The sequence below is a fragment of the Triplophysa dalaica genome, chromosome 16 (genome assembly GCF_015846415.1).
Source record: "Triplophysa dalaica isolate WHDGS20190420 chromosome 16, ASM1584641v1, whole genome shotgun sequence".
Lineage (NCBI taxonomy): Eukaryota > Metazoa > Chordata > Actinopteri > Cypriniformes > Nemacheilidae > Triplophysa > Triplophysa dalaica.
Genome location: NC_079557.1, coordinates 3,920,361 through 3,936,620, shown reverse-complemented (window position 1 = coordinate 3,936,620; position 16,260 = coordinate 3,920,361). Strand labels below are relative to the sequence as shown.

General features: G+C 37.2%; 1 protein-coding gene across 1 annotated transcript in view; it reads right to left on the bottom strand.

Moving 5' to 3' along the window:
* The window catches only part of ppp2r2ba (protein phosphatase 2, regulatory subunit B, beta a), a 42,740-nt gene extending 27,119 nt beyond the window's left edge, over positions 1 to 15,621 (bottom strand). Inside the window, exon 1 of the mRNA XM_056769799.1 lies at positions 15,221 to 15,621. Coding sequence (XP_056625777.1) covers positions 15,221 to 15,299 — 79 coding nt within the window. The 5' untranslated portion in view covers positions 15,300 to 15,621. The remainder of the gene's footprint in view (positions 1 to 15,220) is intronic.
* Positions 15,622 to 16,260: the final 639 nt, after the last annotated feature.

Here is a 16,260-nt window from a genome sequence, read left to right as displayed (position 1 = left end):
TGAGAAAGAGCAAATACAAACAAGTGTGTGTGTGAGTGTGTGCTGATCTCAAAAGACATGTGCAAATATTGTGTCTCCATGTCCCAGTAACACACACACTTCACCTCATTTCCAAGGCAGTGCATTACTGTGAATTACAGTAAGAATCCATCAAATACATTCAGTCTGCCTTTCAAAGCTTTCCCAGTTTTGATGGTGCGGGAAAAAGCGTAGCTGTTCAATCCTTTACCATCCTAACGGTTGCTAGGAAACTGCTTATAGAACAAAACATAGCTATGCAGCTAACAGCTGTCATTATAATTGGATCATTAAAAATCCTAAACGTCATTATTTGAACCATAGCGGTTTTAATTCGGTTCAAGCACGGCTCGTGTTATTCCTAACACGAAGGTTAATTGCTCAGGCAAGAATGAATATTGAAAAGAGTCTACCTGGAGAAGTGTTCACGAAGTGGTTTATAATTATATTGAAAAAAGGATCACCAAGGATCACGTGAGACGATGTGTACTAGCAAATGTACTTTCAGAAGCTGGTTTTAAAAAGAGAATATTGTAACACAGCTACAGGCAGAAACAAGCATCCTTGCTTCTCATTGCAGGAGTCAGATTCACCCGTCACCTGTCTACCCGACTGTCATCTACACTTTTAATTGGTCCGTTGTGACCATTAAAACAGGTCGCTGGAAAATAAATACAAAAGCAAAAATTTCAAGCTTTGAGTAGGTCAGATATTTATTTTGAATGCCTGCATAATGGCTCATTTGTACCATTATAGTAATTATATATAATCATTCAGTTGTGGCTCGTAGTAATTATCCACAATAGCTGCACAATCACCCAGCGCCTCTATTCTACACCAACGAGAAGCATTTTTCGTTCGACCAATTACGATATAAAAAGCAGCTCTTCATGTTTCCAGTCGCTCTCTAGGGTTTTGTGTCTGGCATGACTGGAATAACTCTACTCCAATGATGAATATTTTAGCAGAGAGGGAGAGAGTCTGGGATGTAGATCTCTTGAGTCTGGCTCTACAATAATGCTCAGCCCCAACAAGCCCCATTAGAGTAAAAGTTGTTTTTTTACACAGCCTAACCCGACCTCGGAGCCCCTCCCCTCTCTTCCTGGCCCCTCCCCTCTCCTCTGCCCCAACACAGACCCTTAATCCACAGGACAATCCCATTTGGCCGAGCAGCTGCCAGAGTCGATCACTGTCTTACCCCGCGGGGATGCCAAGCTGTCCACGGAGAACCCAACACGGGCCACCAGCTCTGTTTTTCCTCTGCCTGTCTTCTCCGATCACTCTGTTTTCTCTTTCGCAGCGTTTCTTTGAATCTCGTAGTCTCTCGCTTTCACACCCCCTTCCCCCATCACGCTCCCGTGCCCAGGGGCGGTTAGAGACCCACGGCTTACTCGTTTTTTCTGCACTCTGGAACGGATCCGGGGCGAATGTTTGATATTGTGATGACAGAACCATTAAAGATGGAGAGCACTGACAGCTAAGGAGAAAAGCTCAGTACGGTTGTGGTATAAAAGATATCTATGATGACGTCAGAGCTTTGGAAAAGTAGCAGAAAGGCAATAGTTCACCCAAAAATATGAATTCTCCCATCATTTATCGAGCCTCATGTGGTTCAACCTGTGAAACACAAAAGAAGATATTCTGAGAAATGTCTCGGAGGTTTTGCGTCCATACAATGGAAGTCAACGGGGGTCAGTTTTGTTGGGTCACCAACGTTCCTCAAAATATCTTCTTTTGTGTTCTGCAGAAGAAAGAAAGTCATACAGGTTTGGATAACATAAATAGTGATAAATAATTTAGAGGTAAACTATTCCAAGGCAAGATCAAGGCTAGTCACGTGGATTTTTAAATCAATATTATATTGCATACACATACAGTATATTTGCTCTTTCATGATGTAATGACTGTTTAAATTATAATTATAATAACAATATGTGTCCTTTCATCAAGGCAAGTATTATTGAATTATTGATTAATGTAACGGTTGCATCAATAAAATGACCCAATCGTCTGCTCTGTGTTATATGGCTGTATGGTTTTGATGGGTAATTCATTATGGTTTTGACATTAAGGTTCCTGTGACAGCAGAGCCTGAAGCGGATAGAAGTGCTCCAGTGGAAAGAAAGTCTGGCTGAGAGGATGGGCTGCTGACATATGGTCATAGCCATGTGGCACTGATAGACACTTGTACAGTGACAGACCTGTCTGAGGTGCGTCTGAGAGAAAACATTTGTTTCAATTTCTTTTAAATATGAGTTTACACTGAAAAATAAAGGTGCTTAAAAGCTTCTTGACAGCGATGCCATAGAAGAACCAGTTTTGGTTCCACAAAGAACCAGTCAAAGGTTCTTTAAAGAACCATCTCTTTCTTATCTTTTTATAATCTGAACAACCTTTTTTCACCGTAAAGAACCATTTGTGAAACAGAAAGATTCTTTGGATGTTAAAGGTTCTTTATGGAACCATATCAGACAAAAAACTTTATTTTATGCACCTTTAAGCACCTTTAATTTTAATTATTATATTAAAGAACACCCTAGCAACTACATTTCAATAAACTTTAACCGCTCAGAACATCTTAGAACATCTTAGAAATATAGCTACACCCTGGCAGCAACCCAGAACAATACAGTATTGTGACTATTGTGTAAAACCAGGCTCAAATAATACAGTGCATTCAAATTTAATATCAGTCATTTATTTTACTATGATTTCATTCTTTGACGTGTTTTTACTCATATTTACAGATATGAAGGTTATATTTCCACAGAAAGTTATTTACATTATGTAGGATGATTTTATGTAGAAAACAGCATATTTCACAGACTGGATCAAAAATGTAAAAATATACTTTTTAATCTATGTCATTTAATGTAAGTAGACTTTGACAATATTGTAAATGAATAAATACTTTGTTCACTTTCAGTTTTAGGGAGAGATAAAAGAACTGTTAAAATAGAATAAATAGGGAATTCATATTTAAAATAGGAAAAGATTAAAAGTATAAAATGATTTCAACCAGACTTAGATGAGCTACATAATGCCACAGCGCCATCTGCTGCCTTGATAATTACAACAACGTAATGTAGTGCTACAATGATTCCAGCAGATTGTAATACCATGTCAATTACTATATAACATAGTATACCATAGTATTAAAATGAAGTGTATTTACGAGCAATTGTATTCACTATGTTTAAGGGATACTTCACCCGAAAAATTCTAAATATTCCTTTAAGTTTTAATCCTTTACAAATACCATGGGATAACCATACGTGTCCAAAAAAATGTCAAGGCATATATTTAAAAATACATATAGTAGTTAAAATGGTAGATTTTTGTAGAGCAGCTACATTCGGTGTCACTGGAAATAGAAATGTAAGCAGTGCTCTAAATTGACCAGCAGGGAGCGCTGGAACAGACAGAATAGATCAGGACTCACTTCATTGAAAGTGCAGACATAAAGAGTTTAAAGTGTGTTTCTATATTTACTCCATGACCTGCTGTTAGTCTAAGTCAAGGTCAATCTACCGGCCTACATTTGAGCACTGAGCATTCTCTGTGCCAACAACCAAACAGACACTCTTGTTTTTATATCTTGGTGGGGACTTTCCACTGATGTCTATAGTTTTATGCATCGAGTGAAATTTTCTATGTCCTAACTTTAAATGTAGATGCAACCATAACCCTTGTAGATTTGTTTGCTGTTAGATTTTAATTAGAAAATTTTGTTTATTAAAGCATCTCCACAATGTTTACCTTATTTGTATGTCACTTTGGGTAAAAGCATCTGGTAAATGACTAAATGTAAACACACAAAGGAAGAGATGCCTTGAAGATTTTGAGTTTTGAATCCATAGCTCAGGACATTGAAGCATTATCATAACTCTAAACTCTTAAAATTCCTCCATTCCTCAGATTTTTTGAGGGTTGTCTGAAACTGAAACTGCAGCCTTTGGTATCTCAGAGTAAAAGTCTCAATTTCTTCGGCATTGTTGTCTAGAAGAAAAAATGATATCAAAGAGATCTCGTCTGTGATTTTCCATTGGGAGAGAGAGAGGTTCATAAGACCCCTCACACGCCCATAAACAGTCATTTCCTTCCTTCCTGCTTGTGCAAATGTTTTTCTTGCAAAAACAAACCGACACGCTCATTGCCTCACTGTCCAACAACCCCCGAGCCCACACAAATCATCCTTCTCTCTCTCACACTCTTTCTTTCTCCCGTGGAACACACACGTTTCCACATATACATGTGCACGTATTCACAGACAAGCATAAGCATGCTGGGCTGTATTTCATCCATTATAAAATCCATTTTAAATCCAATGACAGTGCCCCCATTTCACCCATCTCTGCCCGGAGCTTTCCAGAGGAAACGGGGCTGGATCAATGCTCTGCTTTGGGACTGTTTGCAGCCCCGAGGCTCCAACTGTTCCACGTGAAACTTCAACAAGGCCAAGTTACGACATCAAAACCTCTGTCTGTGCTGGAGATGCCCTGCGAACTTCAGAGATACAATGAGACATCCTGTTTTATTGATAAAAGTCTATCAATGAGACTACACTGATGGCTCGTAATTTATGATTTATGAAGCAATTATAATCTAGTTTTCGTGCCTTTAGGACTTTTATGTAAGCTTCCGTTTCACTTGTGAAGTGAGAAATGGCTCTTTTATTTAAGGCTTTTGAATAATAAATGTCATATGTGGGCAGCCACGAGTTAATGTGTCTCATATCAAGTTATCATTTCAATAGGTACCTTTTTGGATTAGCGAGGGAGTATTCAGTTCTAACATTTATTGTCTATTTTCAGGTTTTGTAAGAAGAAAAATGTTTTTTATTATATGACTCCTTTACGGCAACAGTTATTCTTTTGTCCTTTAAAAAGCTGCATGTATTGATTCTGGATTTCTAGATTGTCTTTAAACGCCCATTTGGCATTTTCTTAATAGTGGTTTTGACTGTAATGAATAAAAGTTAAAAGCTCTATTTTATAATTTTTTTTCCTGTTGAATAATTTGTTTACAATTTCCATACATTAGCCATACAGACTTCCTGCACAGATTTTGAAACAATCTTTGGCTTTGAGGCCGACGTTGGCTCTTTGAAATAGAACTGAACTCTAAAAGGCTTTTTTGTCCTCGAGCTCAGATACTTCAGTCCAATTACCTCTCTGAACTGAAACCGAATCCGAAAGGTAATTACCTGAAAATGAGATACCTTCAACAGAGATCATGACAGAAGAAGTGCTCTTTAACTTCAGTACTGTTTTAAAGATCTTGTGTATTAATCTGAGGAAAAGCACAGTATACAGCGGATATGTCATACGGTTGAGATTACAAGAGGGTAAAGTGCCCATTAGCTGTGACTGTGTGTGTGTGTGGACAGAAATAGTCTCACCTCTTAAAGTCAACTTGAAATCCAAATAGACTTGATTTACAATCTTAATGCGTGTTTCTAATCTTTTCTGTGGGATTTATTGCTGTGTGTTATTCCAAAGAATAACATTATTGACTTTTATCAGAGGTTGAAAACTTGCTTGTCCTATAAAGCGGCTGTTCAACTGACATTGGTTAATGTTAAACGCTATTTAGACATTTTTTTTGGCCTCTGTTAGCTAAAATCTTAACAACTCGGCAAATAAAATGGCTCGCGGATGCTGTTTAAGTTGCTTTTGAGTTTAAACACACATTTCCTTCTGGCATCATCATCACAGACTGTCACTGCAGACTGATAAAGTATTTCTTTTTAAGTTTTTAGTCAAAAATGTAATATTTTTATAAAATGTGCCAAAGGAAATCACAGAAGCGTAGAGAAAGAAGAGCTTTGGGCATAGATTTATTACTTTCCCTTTCTAAACCTCTTTGCTTTTAAAACATAATAAAAACGTAATCCTCATCATATTTTTTACTTCTGTTATTGAACATATTCCTGCAAAAAATGTAACTTGACAATCACCTTCATGTAAACAGCAGTTGTCGCTTATACAAATAAAGTCACTAATTCTGCTCCGATGGATCTGCAAATGTGTTAATATTTTATTCTTTGTGAACTGAATGTGCGTGACCCAGATGTGCATTTCTTTCTAATCCCATTGATGACTCGAGCCAATCCTCAAATTCCTAATCCAATTTGCTTTGAAGAAAATCACAGCGATAGAGAATCGGGATTGTCACCTCTGCTCTGGGACCATGAATGTCTCCTCAAATCCAGATTCCCCCCAAACACAAACATTGACTTTTTCCGTGAATAATCTTTGAAAGGACGAACGGGACCTCATAAACGTGACGATGCATTCTGAAAGTTATTAGTAACACAGTTGAAATGATGTGAGCCGAGAAACTTGAAAGCTTTGAAATCACCAGTCTGGTGGTCACGTGTGTGTACTGTAAATCCAAACAAACAACCTTCATTTAGTCATTCATTCACTGGAGGGAAATACTTCTTTGTGGGTCTTAATCAATAATTTTGTAGCGTTTCCAACAAAAAGAAAACTAGAAACAAATGAGACAACTGTTAAAATACATGAATATTATGAAGGTGTAAAATGAATGTAGGCTGGAGAAGTAAAGTTATTTGGATTTGGGAAGATTTGATGGAAAATTTCCGAGGTCACATTAAGATTTTCAGTAAAAAAAATTGCAGAATTGACAAATCTGAGCTCAGTTTGTTACATTGATGACATTCTGAAACTCCAATGGAGAAATTTGTGAATGTATTTCTGGATGTTTTCCTCAGGAGAAATATCTGAGACAAAAAGGTTTACATTTGCTCTCCATTTAATCTCATTGTTCAAATATTCAGATAATATCGAGATCTTAATTTTTCACAGTCTTTTAGTTCTCAAAGTCATGATATCATCCTTTTAAACAGAATACATATACTTTTGTAGCATTTATTTTATATCCCAATTTACAAAGTTAGTCAAATTCTTGCATTAAATATATTTTTATCAGTTGAATGTGTTCCTCAGGACTCGAATGATCCGATCATTAAAAGCCCCATCCTCCACCACTTGAACTACAGTAGCGCTATTTATAAAAGCTTTTCAGGAGCTATTTTTTCTCAAGAAGCAAAAACTGCAACCGAACCTCTTTTTCTGACTTTCTGCATGCGCCTGTCAATCATTTGTTACTGCATGCGTTCCTGTCCCTGGAGTGTGCTCCTGTGTGTTAGACTCACAGCCCAGCTATGACTCACAAACCTCGAAGAGAGAGAGAGAAGCAAAGAGGCTCTCATCAACATCCAAGTGGTCTATTCAGGGCTCTTCAGTCCAAAGGTCATTAGCATAAAATTTGTTAGATAAAAAGAGCTGATGGAGGTCGATGGGTTTTCACATTTTATCCCTCAATTAGACCAATTAATTAGACATGAAAGAGCAGATGTCTGAAAAACTCGAACACTAAAAAATGTACGACATTTCAAACATGCAACATATTTATTCATACTGTAACATCTGTTTTGAACGAGCCTGACCCACTGTAATACCTTGAAATGCACAGCTTTGATCAATGCGTTGTTGTTATTTTGTAGATATACTGAAGGCTAACATAAAGTTTAAAAACCTGTAATTTTACAGAATTTTTCATGTATTTTTGAAATACCCTTAAATTACAGAAAAAGACTGCAAATTAAAATAAAACAGGAAAAACATGTACTTTTACAAAAAGTGTTATTTTACAATTTATTTCTGGCACCCATTTTTTTTTAATATGGTCAAACAACGTAAAATTGAAGAAAAAGAAAAATGAGGGAAAACAAATATTATATATCCATATATCCTGTAATTTTAAAGGAAAATTATGTTATTCTACCGTATATTTCAGTCGTTCCAGCCCATTTTGATTTCATGGGGGGTTAAAGAAATACCCTTCACACTGAAATTGACCATTAATAGGTCAGCCAGTCATAACAGACATTAATAGGATATGGATTTCTTAAAGTGATGTCATAATTTATTCACCCTCTTGTCATTTCAAACCTCTATAAGAGGTGCAGAACACAAAAGAAAATATGTCGAAGAAAATTGGGAATCGAACAGTGCCGGCAACCTTACACTGATGTTGCTGAGACCAGTTTTACTGCACTTTTGCATTGTTGTTCTTTTGCTGCACAAATTGCTTCAATGGTTTTCCCTAACTTTGTAAATGGCTTTGGATAAAAGCGTCTGCTAAATGATTAAATGTAAATGTACTATACGGACACAAAACCAATGTAAGTGGTTTCCTGTAGCTCAGTGGTAAGAGCATTGTGTTAATAACACAAGGTTGTGGGTACGAACGCAGGGGATTGCAAATACCTATGTAAAATGTATAGGATAGTATTTTAAATATACTATGTAAAAAGTCGCTTTGGATAAATGCGTCTGCCAAATGCCTAAATGTAAATGTAAATGTAAGTGAATGGGTATCGGTTAACAGCATTCTTCAAAATATCTTCTTCTGGGTTCTGCAGAAGAAAGAAAGTCATACAGGTTTGAAATGGCGAGAGGCTGATCTGATGACAGAATTTAAATTCAAAGGCAGTGTAGCAACATGAACATGAAAATTACATGACATTCGAAATTGCAATTGTCTCTGGTGCACGAAACCTTGACTAACATTATAGAAAAAAAGTACAGAAAATACCTTTACATGAGCCAAGGAACGTGTGAGAGATTTCTCTAAAATATAAGTCCATACAACGTTGGGAGTTTAGTAAAACTACTTTCCACAAACTCCCGGTGTTCATGAATCATCAGAGGCGATGGGTCTATTCCCCTGCCGAGAACTTGCATTGAACTTTCAGCAAACGGTATTTCTGTGAGGTCATTCTGAGCATAAATACTTTTATGGAGGCGGGAGTGTGTTTATTTTCATAACACACTTATAGATGGCCTACATGCACAGATGCACACACAGCCTTTTGCCAAGACACAATTTACACATGCACTCTCATCTTACATCAATAATTAAACCAAAGCGTCTGTACCGCTGGCTCCCTCTTTCCCTTGAAACTAAATATAAAGAGCAGGAGAAATGTGTGCTCGAAAAGGACTGCAGGCATGTGTGAATCCAACACACAGAGGGAAAAAGAGCATGTGAGGAGGAAGTGTATAGAAAGACTGCTGATTCATTTGGCCCATGTTTCTGTGTCTGCTTAGTCATGTGCCAGAGGAGAAAAAAGGTAATTGATCCAGCAGGTTTCCTTTTAAAGCTGCACTTCCCCTTTGCTGGGTTTCCTGAATGTGCAGAATAGAACGAACACAATAGAAGGTCTTATCACTGAATGCCGCACAGCTACAGTGCCCAAAACTGTGTCTGAGGGATGAACATAAATACTGTATATATGATTTGCATTGAGCTCCTCTCTCTCTTTCTCTCTCTGTCTGGACTCTCTGCACAGATTTGAATCAGCTGACCTGCTCTGAGTCTGGGAACACAAAGGAGGATTTGTGCCGCTGTGGTTTCTCGTCTCTCACTGAATGAGTGGACGGAAAGACTAATGCATCTATTGCTTTAGATGAGAAACTGATGCAGGATTAAGACAAAGTGTGAATGTATGCGTGTATGCAGAAACACCTGGTGCTTTTAACCTCTATGCCAAAAATTGTGAACAGTTTTCTCAGAACATATTTGGACAACTTAAGCGCACTTAAAAATAAAAATGAATGTTATTGCATATCGGATAAAGTGGCGTTATAAAATAAATTATTATATTAGAACTTTTCTCTGAATTTTACCTTCACCTTTCATTGGATTTTAGTCAGCTGGTATCAAAGGCACTTTAATGTTTCGTTCTTATCTGATTTTTTTGCGATATATGTGCTCTGATTTTAAACAGTATTACAATTTAAATCCAAACAATCTTTTTGTGATAATCTGATGGAGTTATGTTAGATTTTCAAGATGTTTTGAAGTGTCAAATTACTTTGGGGCCACTGTATACAGACAGGAGGCAACAAGAGACAAAAAGAGATGGAAAAGGCATGAACAAAAGCTAAAGAGAATGAAGGAGACAGACAGAACCTCATCTGTGGAAAAGATCAGTCTGTTCTCATGGGACTCATAGCTCAAATTTATCACATTTCCCATGAGGCCATGGGTCAGTCAGAATCTCCCTGGGGTGTCCGGTAAGTACATCTCTCATATATATAGTCAATGACTGTAGAAAGATTCAAAGTAGGGAAGAAAGGAGGCGGGAACCGGCAGACATTTAAATACAATTTTAATAAAATAAACAAACAAAAACACGGAAGTAAAATGCATGCAGCCACCTCACGGTCGACCGCCGGCCGCAAGAACATAAATACAAACATAAAACATGTCCGGGCCCGGTCCAATCTCATCGACGGTCCGGTCGCTCGTTCTCTTATATGCTCCCGATCTCCTACGTGATACGAGACGCACAGCTGCCGCTCATTAACAATTACTCACTGGTCTCGAACCACGGTCTTGCCCCGCCTACTCCACTACAATGACATTCACCCATAGGAAGGTAAAGTCTCAAATAAGATCCTGTTATAATCTTATAGTCATAATCATAATGATTTCTTCTAGCAGCAATGGGATTATATTAGGAGCAAATTGACTTTTTGCTAAATTCGCTGTGCTTTACAGATGGGTCTCTTGAGAGAAGACGCTGGTAATCTTGTATGTGTCATTTTAAGATTTACGTAGCCTAAACCGAGATTGCAACAATGTCTCAACCTGTGCTCAGATTTACCAAATATACCAAAGTGTGCCATCAAAGTCACATTCAAATACGACCCCAAACATTTCACAACAATTTATTTATGTGCTGATGAGCTATTCATATTCATTTCATAACTCTATACTCTTACTGCAGGGATACAGTATCAACATTTGTTTTTGTGTCAAATTTATGAATTCTGAATACTAACTTTGACTCCACAGCAAAGCTAATATGCCGTTGAACATACTTCTTTATTTACTCAAGTAAATATTTAAGTACAATCTAAAGAACGAACAACAACAAAAAGATGACCGACTGAGCAAATGACATGATCATAAAAATTCAAACACCGAAACATCTCAGAGTTGATAGATAAATGCAAAATAACTAAGAACTCCATTAAGTCTCCTCAATTATAGAAGAGCAACTTCCGAGTAATAACGTTTTCTTCTGGGCATACACACACTGCCTCTTACAGGCACTTTAAGAGATCAAGCTCATCTTTCTGTTCACTGTGTAATGTGTCTAGAGTCTAATATGTCTGTCTGTCTGGTGTCTCTCATCCCTCCAGTTAACCTCTCACAACTCTTATATCTACTTTACAGCTCTCACCACAAACACACTGGTTTCAAATGTTTTATGGGGACATTCCATAGACTTCCATTGATTTTATATCAGGCTTATGATACATTCTATCCCCAAACCCAACACCTAAACCTTATAATCACACAAACCTTTCCTCGTTTTTAATTTTCAATAAATATCTTTCTGTGGGATTTATAAAATGTTTGCCTGCAAGGGGACCAAAAAATGTCCTCACAAGGTCATAATCTAGTAGAATTACTATCTTGTGGGGACATTAGATCCCCACACAGTGATGATTACCAGCACACACATTGTCTCATTCCAACAACATTGGCTCACAGACAGTGTTTTTAAACTCAGTGAGCGTGGTTTTGTTGGGACTTAATATCCCTCCAAGGAAAACTATTTAATAAACATAATAAATAATGTATAAAAGAAAATGAAGAGTAATAAGCCAACACAATTTTGAGCAATAGCTTGAGGGGATAGAAAGGATTAAAAGCTCAGTACAAAAAGAAAAGAAATAAACTGGAAGTCCCACTAAGATACAAATAAGTGTGATTGTATGTCGACTTGGTTTTTATATGTTAGTGGGGACCTAAATCTGAATGCACACCAATTTATAGGGACTCGTGTCACTGTGGGGACCAAAATTGAGGTCCCCACATGCACAAAAGCTTATAAATTGTACAGAACGATCATTTTTGAAAATCTAAAAATGCTAAAAGTTTTCTACGATCTTTAGGGTTTAGGGGTTGGGTTAGGGGATAAAATCTACAGTTTGTACAGTATATAACTCATTACGCCTATGGACTGTCCCCACGGAGATAATAAAACATACATGTGTGTGCATGCGTGCGTGTGTTTTCTCCTGACACACACACTATAAAACATGACATACTGCAGTGACAAACCATCCAATTGTCTCGTCAAGTCCACTGACACTTTTAACAAACAAAAACAAACTCTAAACCACAAAAAGCAAGGATGGGATATTGAATGCTAAAAACACAAGCTGGGTGTACTGTACCTGTCAGCATAATTCATCTTTCATTCTGGCCATTCACTGTGTGTTCAAAGAGCCTAATGCCACTTCATTAACCTGATGAGATTCAAAAGCCTGTTTCGAGACCCATAACATCTCTGCATCACCTTGATGCTCAAAATGATCATCATTGACCTCTACTGCACAAACTCAGACCCGTGTGCTCGGTTTCCCGCACGGTTGCTGATGGCAACAGCGGAGCTTTGATGCCGGTCAGCATCTTCAAACTGTGTCAGTTCACTGCTCATGACGGGACAATAACGACTGTCTTTGTTATTACGACTGTTTTAAATGACCAGGAGGAAAAGGCCTTCTACATCAGACGCTTGGGCCAGACAGCCAACAAAGTGAGCCAGCAATGAATAATTAATGTGCTGGTGTAACATTAAAGCTTTCCTATAAATTTGTTCATGATCACCACTCTAAACAAAGATATCTGATAGCCAGCTTACTCAATCTTACACGATCGACTTGTTATTCAACTTTTTGCACTGGATCAGAATGTGGGTTGTATTTGTTAACATTCGCTAACGCTTAAATGCATTATACATTACACAGCATTTGTTAATCTTAGATTATATTAATTTCAAATTTTTTTATTAAAAGTTTTATCTGTTATTACGGGTCAATGCACCGTGAACTAACACAAACAATAGTTTTGCCACAACAACAATTAATAAATGCTCATCCATTGTTACCTCATGCTAACATTTACATTTTATGCATTTGGCAGAAGCTTTTATCCAAAGCGAATTACATTGCATTATATTAAACATTCATTTCTCAGTATGTGCTACATTAAACCAAGTTAGTTTATGCATAAACTAATGTGTACAAATACGATCTTATTGCAGTGATACCAGAATATGAGTATGTTACACATCCAAACAATTTTAATTTAGATATTTTAGTTTTTTGAATCATCTAGTACAATGAATATGCCAGCATTTTTGTGACCTTGGACACAGCAGGTTCCTAGATCTTTTTGTCATGTTTTTTTACCTACTATTGTGTATAAAAATACAGAAGAAACAGGATAGCTGGGACAGAGGCAGAATGGGACATGATGCAGGACAGATGCACTATAGCTTCTTATGTGTCATAAGCACATGCTATACCCAATATGCCACATCTCTGGCGACACAGACAACTTTCAGTCTTTATATCAGGGTGGGAGACCCGAAAATGTAGATTAAACCAAATTGTTCTTTGGATAAGGCCAATACAGTATCACATTTATAAATATTGCTTTCCTGTAGCTCAGTGGCACTAGCAACGCCAAGGTCATGGATCCGATCCCAGGCATTGCACATACTCAGATACAAATGTATAAAAGCATGCAATTTAAGTTATATCTGCCAAATGCATTAATGTAAATGTACATCTTCTAAAGTACAACTTTAAAGCTGAGAACCATTTTGATTTCATACCTTTACATTCTTGTTTTCTGTTGCTATATGTGATTGTGATCTCCACAAATACTCAATAATTTACCATTTCAGGATGTGCCCGTGTTAATTCACTCTGTCTCTTGTCATTCTCTCACAGAACCAATCAATAAATACATGTTTATTGATGAAAATAATCCAGCATTAGGTATGAATAATGTTTTTTAAAAGCATAGAGGGTCCCATTTTCAAGAAGAATTGTAAACAGAAGAGAACAAGCTTAAACAAAGCACACTTTTATGGTCGACAAGCTGTGCTTTTCGACAGCGTTATAAAGAAGATGTAGGGCACTCTGACCAGTACATAAAACTCACACACTTACAATTGCTCATAAGAATGTTTCTTGGACCAAACACAGCTTCGGCTAGACAAATTAATGGAGGCTGTTTTATTTCTCTGTTTGACAAAGAGTTACAAAACCACACAATATTAAATCTACAGGAGTTCTGTACAGCCATTAAAGCATAAGGGGAGATTAGGATAGCATCAATTCATATGTTGCTTTTAAAGAGATTCAACAATGGTCATTATACCATTATCCAGAACATCCTTTAACTACTAAGATTATTTACATTTACGGATTTGGCAGATTCTTTTATCCAAAGCGACTTACATTGCCTTATCCTGTACATTTATACATGGGTATTTTCAATCCCCTGGGATCAAACCAACAACCTTGCATTGTTGATGCAATGCTCTTACCACTGAGCTACTGAGCTATTTACTTTAAATGAACTATAAAAAAACAGCAACAAGATTTTATAGGCCATGATTTGCATGTGTTTTCACAAAATAGTCCAACATGAAGACCATATTACATTTTCACTATTTTAATTCTGCACATTAAAAAAAGTTCTACACTATCCTGACACTTATCAAATTTGTGATATTGATCTTGTTTTTCCCATTGTACAATAAGTCACATTTTTAGTACAAAAGGTATTTTCTTGTTTCCTCTAATTTACTCAAGACGCCCTTTCGAGCGTTTTCAGGTCATGCTGGGGAAGCATGCATCATCAGGTTTTGCACAAACTTGTGAAGTTCATGCCAGCTTAAGTGCATGATGTCCGAAGAACAATTTTAATAAATGCTAAGTATTTATTCACCCAGTTCATCAATGATTTGTATTATTAAAACAACTTTAAACACATTTTTATAGTATTTTTTCCTCTTTAATATATAAATATCATACATTTTAGATTTAGATGTAAAAATATATATAGGCTACTACTGTATATATAAAAGGACAAAAATATATTCCACTGTCTTGCACTTAGTGCTTGACCATATATGACTAGGACTTCAGAAAACCCAAAGTGACCTGTGTAGCTCATCTCTATTCCCCAGCACTTCCAAAGTTGTCATTACGCAGCATCTCCTAAGTACACTGTGATCCCCAACCCACAAGACCAATCCTTATCAAGCTGTTTGTTTGACTGTCAGTCCTACCTTCCGTGTGACAGCTCGAGGAGAGGAGGGTACTCGGAGGTCGGAAGAGGTAAGGCAGGTACCGGGAAAAACATTTCATCTTTCTTCCGTCTGTGTTCCTCCGGGAGGCTCCTTTCCAACCATCCGCGCTGGAGATCACAGCAGATCGGGACCGAAAAAGGGTGGTCCCTGGATGTTTTTAGAGTCAGGGCAGCATCCTAAACAGTTTTCATACATCTGCCAAAACGACGTGCTGTGTATCCTTACAGTTTATCATGTTTTTCTCCCAGAAGGACGGAGGGCTGAGCTGTTTTCTCGAGCATCGGTTGGGAGGGGCAGCGAAAAATGGGAAAGTACAGCGATGGGGGCAGTTACACTATTACATTTTGATCCCGTTTGGCCTAATTTTGAAGTGTTTTTGTGGGTTATTACGTGTGCATTTTAATTAAATTTCATTTTAATTTTTGCATTATAATAGTTTCCTATAATATTGTTTTTCATAGTTTGAGGATTATTCAAGGAAAAACGGCGTAAAGATCTATAAGATGACGACAAAGATTTGTTTAGATGTGGGCGATGTAGGCTGTGACATTAAAATCACATTCTTGCTTAGCAAAGTGACCAAACTTTTTTGCTGCTAAATTGAAAGTTACCGAACAGTGCCATCTTGTGGTTGTTGTGTGTACAAGCATAGTTTCGAGTTTGTCTTATGCACAATTTGTAATTTATACAAACATTGAAATGCTTGATGTAAGGCTGAAGCATCGGTACAATAAAATAGTAAAATAAAAAGTAATTTGAGCCTACATATTGTTTCATGCAAGTTTACAGAAAACAGTGTCGTAATGCCATGTGCTGACTCTGAGCAAGACAACTTTGTTGTTGATTTAGCAGCAAACCCCACCTCAAACTACAGCTGTTCTTGGGCGTATCATGTCAAACTTAAACCACAAATGTGTAGTTTAATTTCCTTTTATTAAAATTCACTACAACTCTTGGCTCCCTAAATGATTCCCAAATGAATGTTTACTCTTCTGTTCGACCTTAAGAAACAGGTGTCA